The 11,033-nt window shown below is 38.6% G+C and overlaps 1 protein-coding gene across 1 annotated transcript; it reads left to right on the forward strand.

Annotated features, from left to right (window-relative positions):
* The first annotated feature begins 238 nt into the window (after nucleotides 1-238).
* Nucleotides 239-8,939, forward strand: LOC127372384 (SH3 and cysteine-rich domain-containing protein 3-like). Its single transcript, XM_051416039.1, has 13 exons — nucleotides 239-428; nucleotides 918-999; nucleotides 1,157-1,235; nucleotides 2,887-3,040; nucleotides 3,137-3,234; nucleotides 3,333-3,414; nucleotides 4,002-4,099; nucleotides 4,265-4,322; nucleotides 4,697-4,746; nucleotides 4,926-5,029; nucleotides 5,123-5,174; nucleotides 6,189-6,326; nucleotides 7,495-8,939. The coding sequence occupies exons 2-13, from the start codon at nucleotides 983-985 to the stop codon at nucleotides 7,591-7,593; spliced, it is 1,029 nt and encodes a 342-aa protein (XP_051271999.1). The 5' UTR covers nucleotides 239-428; nucleotides 918-982; the 3' UTR covers nucleotides 7,594-8,939.
* The last annotated feature ends 2,094 nt before the right edge of the window (nucleotides 8,940-11,033 follow it).

Here is an 11,033-nt window from a genome sequence, read left to right on the forward strand (position 1 = left end):
GAACCAGAAGCAGAGCACTGTGTGTGGTTTTTTTTACCACTCAGCAGAGAGAGTGTCTCAGCTGTCCCAAACAGTCACATGAACACACACACATGCAGACCCCCCCCCCCACACACACACACACACACACACATGCAGACCCCCCCCCCCCCCCACACACACACACACACACATGCAGACCCCCCCCCACACACACACATACATACAGACCCAGGGCTGGGCTAGACTGGCCTGCTGGCATTACTCATCCCAATCTCCCACCTGTTGGAGCCTCATTTGGAAAGTTGAGCATGTAAACGACTGAACAACAGGGTTGATAGAAAAAGCTAGAAAGATTTCCAGTTTCAAGCTACAGGGAGCCCTCCTGACTACACACAGTGCAATAAGAACCACCTCACTTGGACAAGAAGTGGAATTCAAATATAACGGTCAGTTGACAGTTTTTTCCTGAATGTCCAGAATAATGATCTACCCTGAACTTTGCCATTTTTATTTCTAGTACTTGCCTGGGTACAACTAAGAATGTTTTCTTGTCCGTGTCCTCAACATGTATTTTGACATGTAGAGAAACCTGAGAGGCTGGGAACGCTATAAACCCTCTGTAAATGTGTTTGCCATATATGCCAGGTTACAAGTGAGTCCTTTGATTTAGCTAAGATTAAGTTGCCTCCCTAGAACTGACCTCAGTTTCCACTGCATCTTGAAAAATGACTGTACTAAAGTGATGCCAAACGCGGTAAGAAAATGTATTAATTAACTAACAATAATTAAATATGAAGTTTGTGGGCAATTCTGACAGATCTAAGGTTACTGCTTGATTATTAATTGTAAGGTTAACAGAAAGGACATTGTTTAGAGACTTAATGGGAATCCCTTTGCAGCAACAGAAATGATGCTCATGTGTTTTATGTCTACAGTGCCATCTGCTGCTCAAGGCTCTGAGTATCTGGAGGAACTAAACCTCGACTGACCACACAGCACCATGGCTAATTATGACTCGTAAGTTCAGACTGCACACCGGACAAGGAATAGAATAAACATATTTGAGTTACCTTGGGTAGATAATTGATGCAACAATTACAAATGTTTATCTGTACTTTTAAGGCCATAATGCATGTGTGTGAGGTTGGTGACATTTGCTATCTGATGATGACAGGTTGGATGACAAGGACTCTGTGGATATTCATGACAACCCACCTCTCCCTGATAATGTGGTGAAAGAAGAGGACAACACGGTGAGAGATCCAATATCTACAACTTACCACATGGCCCGCATATCGAGGGTCTTTAAAAGCTGTTTTGTCAATGCCAAATAACTCTGAAGTGTTGTTTAACATTAGGATTAATATGCGTCTGACTATGATCAACACTGGGGCTTATGTTTTATAGGAATATATATATTTCTGGTTCAGGCTGTATTTAGGTAACAGTGCCTTTCACTGGTTACCTGTCAGTTGTGTCATTATTCCCAGTAAAAGCCTCCAGTATGTCTGGATCTTAAGTTATCAGAGAAACAAGCTGAGAGCTGTTAGTCATGGGACATCCTTTGTCTGCTGAACGCCATCGGAGGAACACTGATTTTTAAAGTGAAACTCCTTTATTCAGTTTATTTTATGGGTTTAATCACAGTTTGTTTGTTTGTGGGCTAATAAAAACCTCTAGAACAATGAACACTGAAGGACTCAGGGAGAAACTGACTGCAATGACGACACCATCATCAAACTTCATGTTTTGGTATTGTTTTGATGTGACAAACCCACTACTGGCAGAAATTACACATTGCATGTAAAACATAGGATTTAAAAACAGTCAACAGTCTGAAGTGTCCCTGTTGTTGAGAAATATATGTTAATAAATGTGAGCCCATGACGTTGAAAAAGAACTCTAAATAGTCAGATACCACTGGATGAATATGGATAGGTGAACTGACCCACATTCACACACACACACACACACATTCATGTGTATTCATTCAGCCTAATTACTTAAACACTCATTTGTAATACTTGATACAGAATGTATGCACAGTGGTAGGTTTGTGTAAGTATCCTGACAGCTAAATAGAGTTGCAGAGTGATGGTGCTGTAATGTGTGAACTGTCTCTGGTATTATCAGTTATTGTAGTGTAAATCCACAGCCTGGCGGCCATGACGCCTCTAATCCTGCCAGTGACGGAGAGTTGGAGCCAGTTTATTCTGTCAGGCGTCCCTCTGAGTGTGTGTGTGTGTACAAAGCTGTGGGTGTGTGTGAGATTTAGGAGTAGCAATGTCAAGCTTTCTCACATTCAGTTGGGAATTCTGTCGGTTCAGTTGAAGGCTATTTTGAGATCTGAGCTCTAAGCAGTCTATCCCACTCGTGGTTTGTGTGTGTCTGTGTGTGTTTGTACGAAAAACGTATAGTATCATGCAGAATTACATCCCAAGATATAGTTTTTAGAAAAATACATTTGTGAATAAGACTTAGTACTTTTTTGACGTGTGTGTGTTTGATGTGTCATTATTCATGATATGATAAAGTTTGTATGAACACCACACAGACTCCATATGACTCAGACTGCAGAGTGGTTCAGTAATAGATTTGTTCTCATATTAATGTGTGAATGGAGCTCATAGATACCGGAACTGTTTGAAATAAGATAAAAAACATCTCAACTGAATCCCAAAACTGAATCATTAAAGAGGATATATTAAGAGTTTGCCTGATTGCAGAAGAATTGACTTCTGAGCAGCTTCTTTCTGTGAGACTCCTCAATCTATCCGCAGCACTCCACCATAAATAATAGTTGATTTTACTATTTATTCATCCATTTATATGTTATAAGTCCATTGTTTTTAATGTTGAATTACCTTTTTTTTAAATTGAATTTCCTTTCTTACAAATCTCCAGGTATATTTCATCTATGATGAAGAGGTAGAGGATGAAGAGAAAGATGAACCACCTCCAGAACCAGTCAAACCAGTCAATGACAAACCACACAAATTCAAGGATCACTACTGCAAGAAGCCAAAGTTTTGTGATGTCTGCGCACGCATGATAGTTTGTACGTCCATCTTGTCTCCATTTTTTTTGCTAAAATAGGTTTAGTGCATCATGGTCATCATGGTAATTTAGCTTTATTTTGTTTTTATCTCCTCAGTAAACAATAAATTTGCATTGAGATGTAAGGACTGCAAAACCAACATCCACCACCAGTGTCAGTCCTACGTTGAGTTCCAGAGGTGCTTTGGTAAAATTGTAAGCTTCATGTTAAAGAGTACTACGGGCTTTAATTCAAAAATGCAAAAATGCAATTTTTTCAGATATTTAGTGTACATGCTCATATCCTTTTTTAGCCTCCAGGATTCAGAAGAGCCTACAGTTCTCCTCTCTACAGCAGTCAGCAGAATGCCACAGTCTCACAGCTGCTGCCCTTTTGTGAGTTCAATATATGTACATTTTTCTGCAAGACAAACTCCACCTTAAAAAGAAATTACCCATTAAATATTTTAATCTTGGACAGTCTGGTTTGTAAATATGCTTCAATGTGCACAAATATTTCCCAGCTGGATGTTGACTTTCAGTTTGAAGTCATGAAAGAAGCATATATGTACATTGGAAGTGCACATGATGGGAAGTTAGTTTTTACTTGCTTAAATGTTTACATGTTCGTCTGAACGAACTTTTTCATGTCAACTCAGTTTTTGGTTCAATAGTATGTGCAAAAGTTGTAAACTGAAATAGACTTGGTGTATGTACTCCCAGTGCCTTTTCATTAATATTACATGAATTAGTTTTATCAGCAGATGCTATCACAGATGAAAAGATTAGTTGTGTAGTCTTCAGAAAAAGTGGTTCACAAAATCAATTGTAACCATCCAAGAATGAACATCAATTAGTCCTGTTTTTAAATCCTCTGCTGCAGTTACAGTAATTTTGATTAGATTTAAAATCTCTTGTTAAAACATTGTAAGTTCTGCATTCATGATTTCTCAATGTATTAAATATTGATGTTTTATTGGCAGCACAGTCAAATCGCACTGACCCTGTGTTTGAGACGCTGCGTATTGGTGTGATCATGGCCAACAAGGAACGGAAAAAAGGGTCAGAGGACAAGAAAAATGTGAGTGTGAAAGCACAAATAACACTTCATACAGCACATATCTGTGCTTATATCTGTGCAAATGGTGTATATATATATTTAAGTATTTAATCTGATTTTTAAAGCACAATTAAGTTATAAAATGTCACAGTTCTATATAAATTGTGGTTTTCCTAAATTGTTCAGATGATGATGATGATGATGGAGGATGAGCCCAAACAGGAGGATGAAGAAGGTGATGGAGGTATGTGCGTGTTAATCAGGGTAGAGATACAATATCCAGTTCGACAAATGATTTAACTGCATGTTCCAGGTTCGAGTCCAGCAAGGGACATCTGCTCTTTGTCACCTCTGTGGTATCTAGCGCTCTCTGACTCCATGTTCACTGTCTCTCTTTTATGTTTGACAAATGCCTGTTGAAGATCCAATAGTTGCTCCGTCAAATTAAATTACCTTGGAGCAGATCTTTTTTCTGCCTTCAGTTTTATTACCTGTAGAAGTTTTTTGGATGTGCACTGCAGCAGAAATACCATCAAATGTTCTTTATGATCATAATGTGAAGGTGAATCATTTTCCCTGTTTGTTTGCTTGTCTTATTTGTATTGTGTTGGTCACCAGCAAACACAGAAGGAGACAAAAAGGGAGACAAGGCTCCTGCTGATGACAAGGTCAGAGATGATGATTATAATTATCATGATGATTTTTAGTTAAAAAGTGCTGATAATGACTAACGTGATACAAGACAACATTGAATAATGAATAATGTAAAGTACTAACTAAGGTGAAGTTACTTTCTTAATGACTTTTGATGTTAAGTCAGTGCTGTGCTTTGTATGTTTGTTATCAGAGTAAAAAGCTTCAGCCAGGGAAGATCGGTGTGTTCAGTCAGTCTCACTACTATCTGGCTCTGTACCGCTTCAAAGCCATAGAGAAAGATGATCTGGATGTTCAGTAAGCCCCTCTCACCACCTTAAATAATCTCTTTCTTCCTGACTGTCTCACACACACAAAAACATACTTGTTTGCGTCATTATTGTTCCCCAGTGCTGGTGACCGCATAACAGTGATAGACGACTCCAATGAAGAATGGTGGAAGGTGAGTCCTACGTTTGTTTGATGTTAAGGTGATGGTGATGTATCTTTTGTTTTTAAATTTGAGCCAGAACAATTAATGCTGCATTGATATGCTGTAGTAGGGAAGTCCTGTAACCTCCGACACAGTTGCTTTATAGCATTGTGTTCAATATTTATGTAGTTAGTATAAAGTCAACACTGTGTACCGTACCAGTGCTGAAAGTTGAAGTTGGCTGGAGGTAAATTTGTAATTGTGTAAGGTTTGCAACAGGTGTGAAAACAACCAAACAAACAACAACAAAGAGCTGCAGCTTTGCAAGTTGGAGAGCTGTCCAACTGTTAGTCTTCTTGTTCAAAGTGATAGTTTTAAAATATCAAGAACATAAATGAGTCATTTGCAGCCTCTGGACAAAAGGGTAAACAGGCTCTGTCTTAAACTGAACACAATTTAAAGTAGTTTATATAATACTGTAGATTATTGGAGGTTGCAGACAACACAAACCTGTCACACACCGGATTGGCTAGACATTGCATTTGTTGTGCTGTGATTGGTCTGTGCTTTAAATTCTCAAACTGGAAAAACATTGTGGTTTTTAAATATTGTTATAATTCTCCCAAACCATTCTAAATAAATATACTCATCACATAGACCATGTAGTTGTTAAACCATGTTTACTATTATAAAAGCTTTCTAAAAGCTTGTTTAAATGGTGCTCCAAGAAGTTTGTATGACTTATGTGACTATTATTATCTAAACCCCCTGTATTTTTGGCTTAACTGGCCGGGTGTTACTAAAATAATTAAAGAGTAATTTACTTTTGCTTAAACTGATTGTGTTCCAGAGCTGGAAACATTTCATTGCATTGTTTTCCACAGTTGTTGGTTGCTGTACCATCTCCACCTCATCATCCATCCAGCTATTTTTGTCAGTCACTCAGATTTCAAAAAGCCACACCCGATAATATGTTCACGGTTGAAAAAATCTACATGAGAAACCGGGGCTGCTTCAACACTGTTTAAGCTTTTGCTCCACCAGGGGAAGATCAGAGAGAGAACAGGCTTCTTACCTGCCAACTACATCATCCGGGTGCGATCAGGAGAGCAGGTCTACAAGGTGACACGCTCCTTTGTTGGGAACAGAGAGATGGGCCAAATCACTCTAAAGAAAGACCAGGTTGACACACATACACACTCCTATGCAGACACATAACCAAGCCATAAATGTCTCCACTATAAATAAACCTAAATCCATTTTATTTAAACTGAAGCCCAACACACTAAAATATAGAATTGAGAATTTGTTTGTGTTTATCTTTCTATGGCTGTGAGGACAGTTGATCCTCATTGGTGCAGAAAGAAAAACATCCACACACACACACACACACACACACATACTTGTATCACTGGCTTACATATACTGGAAAATTATAAACCTAAACACTAACCCACAAGAGGAACGTAAAAATAACTTAATGTAAATAAAGTCATCATGTGTGATAACATGACAGCTATTAAAAAGACACACACACACATGCACACACACACACACACACACACAAGCATGTGTCATGTTGACATGAAGAGACAAATGTTGCTGAGTCACTGATTTACTTTCAGCTATTAACATCTAACCTTGTTGTTAAACCTCCCAGCTGTTTAAATTTAGCCCTCGCTGTAAATTAACCTGGAACCTAACTTTAAATTCTTGTTCCTCACGTGAAGACATGAAAACTCTTCAACGGCACGCAATGCTGTCTGCTACAGCGTCTTTATTATGTTACCACCACGTGGTGCCAAAGCTGGAAGGTTTACAGATCTACATGTGGTGGATTTAACATATGTGCAAATCAAGATTTAAGAGTGTTCAGGGACAGATCCGCAATTTTAAAGTGCTAAATCCTGATATCGTGCCCTGTTCTCAGTTTTTCTCCAGTTGTTATTTACAGCAAAAACCTTAACTTGACACACATAAATCTGACTGCAGACTTCATGGTCAGATCCGATGGAATTTGTTCAGCTTCACTTGCACAGGAGCGATACAATGTGTTATAACCAAGATTGTACAGTTTGCTCGTCTGTTTTCTCACATGTAGTGACACAATTCTTCCCACAGACTCCAAACATGTTTTACATGCACATTTCTGTTCTCGCTTGCCTTTATTAACCTTTGACTGCACACTCTCAAATGTTGAATTGCAGATTCACTTCTGCTCAGAATTGTTGTGTGCTCTTAATAGATTTGTTGTTAATGAACTGCCATATGACACAGACACAGAAAGAGATCCCTAATTAAGATATGTCATACTCTAAATGTTTGTTGTCTTTGTTGTGTCTGTACTCAGATTGTGGTGAAGAAGGGCGAGGAGGTAAACGGCTACCTGAAGGTGAGTACAGGACGGAAGCTCGGCTTCTTTCCTGCCAACCTGCTGCAGGAGATCTGAGGAGGGATCGTATCAAATCTCCTGGCCTGCTCCCGTCTCAGTTTCATCACCTGCTGTGCCTGACATGCTTGTTATAGGTCCAAAGCAGCAATAACATTTTGATTTCAATGTTGGTATTTTTCTTTGTACGTTTGTAATGTTCACACATATAAAGCCTGTGGGCAGACTGTTACACACATTCTACAATTTACACTATGTATTAAGCATGTATTTGTGATAACAATTAAAGGAGGGTTTGGAAATGATGTAACCTCCACTACATTTTCAATGCAAATACTTTATTCTTTACCACTACATTTATTTGACAGCGTTAGTTACTAGTTACTTTGCAGATTTAAATGATTAACACATGATATAAATCAATTCATGAATTATGGTTAAGAATAGGTTAAGCTACCCAGCAGTATATAAAGTAATTCAAATGAGGACCTTTAACAAGTGGAAGATCTAGGTGATAAACACATTCCGTAATATACATTATTCTGAAATGGGCCATTCTGCATTGGTACTTCAAGTATATTTTCATGCTAACACTTTTGTACTTTTGCTTAAGTGAGTTTCAATGCAGGACTTTTACTTGTAACCGAGTATTTTTAACACTGCAGTATTGCTTTTACTCAAGTTAAGGATCTGAATACTTCTTCCACCACTACTTAAACAAAGCTGCTCATGGGAAGGAGTCACAAATATAACTGACTGTTATATTTTTCCCGGGTTAGAAATGAACAAACCTGTCAGCACATGTGTGTGTCTTTCAGTCAGTGACAGCAGTGGCAAACAATACTTTCTTAGATTCACATTATTTGAGTGTGTTACATGATACAGACTTGTAATGTGTGTGTGTGTGTGTGTGTGTGTGTGTGTGTGTGTGTGTGTGTGTGTGTGTGTGTGTAAAAGAGGTGTCATAGAAACAGGAAAAAAAGGTGCTGAATTCGTTATCATAGTTATTGGTGTCATTCATAGAAAGAAGAAGAATGCTTTCATTTCCTCACGTCGGGGAACAAATGATGGGATTCAAATGAGATGGAGGCATTTCCAGAACTTCAAAAGGATGCAGAGCTATTTTCTGTAGCTACCCTGAGTGCAGTGCAATTAGCCATAGGAAACACTGTGGGGATGGGTCGCTATGTAAAGGGACAGCTCAGAGATCAGGAATGCAGGGAATGGCATCTGTAGGTCCGAAGAGACATTCCATTAGTGACTACAGGCCTGAATAACAAGACACCTAGACAGACAGACAGACACAGGTTCACGTTGGTTCCTCTTTCCATTCATATTTTTTTTTTACCTTTTCATCTTGCCTTCTGATTGTTGCTAATACAATAAATCCTTCTACTTTTGCTCTATTTGTTTTTCTAGATTAGATTTTTTTTTATTTCGTTACCTCGTTGTTTCTCTTTGTGTCTTTCTCTCACTGGTTTCCTCTTCCTCACATACTCAACGACCACGTTTGGATGCAGGTGATGAGTTGCTTGGTCACGCCTCCTTCCTTCCCTGTTGTCTGTCAAGAGGAAAGGAGCAGCGTGGCCTGAGCAGGTATAGCGCCGCCAGGCTTCAGCAGTCCTCTGATTGGACAACAGAGCACCCCTTCAGACACGGGTCACTTCCTCCTGGGAAACAGCCTCTGCTTCATGCCGCTCTGGACCGAAGGACTGTGAGGAAGATATCACAGCTGCCATGTTGTCATCCTCGACCCCCTGACCCTGCCACTGCAGACAGACAGGATGGAGGAGGGTTTGCCAAAATGTTTGTGGATTTCTGTGGGTGGATGATTTTATATGTGTGTGTGTCTGTATGTATATATGCAAGAGGGCAAGGGCATGGAGGGGGTGACGGCATGATGCAGTGCCATTTTAATCTGTTCAGTTAAAGAGAATTTCATTTTTATTTGACACCACATCAAGAGCCAACATACTGCAGGTACATTTTGAGTTTAAAAAAGGACAGAAAAAATAACATTTGAAAATAAAAAAAAGGCCTCATTCATAACCTCTACATAAATTATATAGGACGGTTTAACTTTTTTGCTCAATCTGGAGCTTTTGACTATATCACGCGGTTGCCATGGAAACATACCGCACATGTTCAAAGCTTAGATGTTTCTGAACCTCTGTATCTTCTATTCCATGTCAAGTTGAAAGTTGAGCTCGGCCAGTTCATTTTCAACCATGGAAACAGTTTGAAGGTTTATACATGCATATTGCCATGGCAACTGCCACAACTGGAGCTTGAGTTCACAATGTTGAAGATGTATGTTAATGATGTAACAAGAAAAGCACATCATTTTTTATTGTCAGGATTGTTTTGAAAGCTGACCTGTGCTAGAAAGATATTTGTGCAGATAAAGATAGCTGATTTGAACTTTTAATACCAAGTGCTTTAAAAGGGTTTCCAGCACCAAATTTTTAAAACAATTAGTAATATTTCAGGACATCAGGATACTAAATACATTGTTGAGTGCAGGAGGTGTACATTGTATATTTATGGTACTTATCAAACCAACAAGGTGCAATAAAAGATAGTAAAATATTTAAATTGAAAAAAACCCCCAGAATTTTGGGGATATTGCATTAAATATATATAACATACTGAATCACAATGTGTTGTACTGAGACACAGTTAACATGTAATGGTGATTTTACTCAGCAGAGGTCCCTGTTGCACCAGATATAGAACAAAGCACACTGAAATTCTCTCTGAACTAACTTCATACACCACAGGGATCCAATGTTTATTGTGAGTAATAATTGTGAGTCAGTCTGTCCAGGCCAAAGGATCACAGGCCTGCATGTTTTATTTTTAATGTTAATGATTGCATGGTCTTAAATAACTGCAGACTGCGGGAATGAATCACAATATATCACATATTCGCAGAGTATTATAGATATAAGTATAACATAAGTGATTATCTGCACTTACAATCAAATACATTTAATTGGCTGCCATCTGTATCAATAGTTAGTATTAAATTTGGTGATCAAAATTGATTTAAAAGTTCCATCTCCGATCCCCTCTTAATTAGTATGTGATTCTGAGGTGTTAAGTATCACACCAATAGATCCAATTTATTACGTTAAATTTGTAATCTGTGTGACATGTCATTTTCTGCACGTTTGCACAGCATTATACAGCGCTGAAAAGTACTACAACTTTGCAAGTGTCAAACTGCACTTATGGATGTGCAGAGAGTGACACATCCCTTTTTAAGAGTGCAGGCTCTGCATCATCTCATTGACCCACCACATTCAGAATCACATTTAGCATCCAGTCGAAGAGAAAATCCATCTTCCCTCCGCCAGCCGCTGAGAAATGTAGCAATGTGTGAGGAAAAATAATAACATAAAACTATATTAGAGATCCTCTTTGCCTAGCAGAGAAGGTATTGATTTTTAGAGAAATGTTTCAGAAAGTCTCTTCCACGGGCCAATGCTAAAGCTTCT

Source organism: Dicentrarchus labrax, unplaced genomic scaffold (genome assembly GCF_905237075.1).
Source record: "Dicentrarchus labrax unplaced genomic scaffold, dlabrax2021, whole genome shotgun sequence".
In the NCBI taxonomy this organism is placed as follows: Eukaryota; Metazoa; Chordata; class Actinopteri; family Moronidae; genus Dicentrarchus; species Dicentrarchus labrax.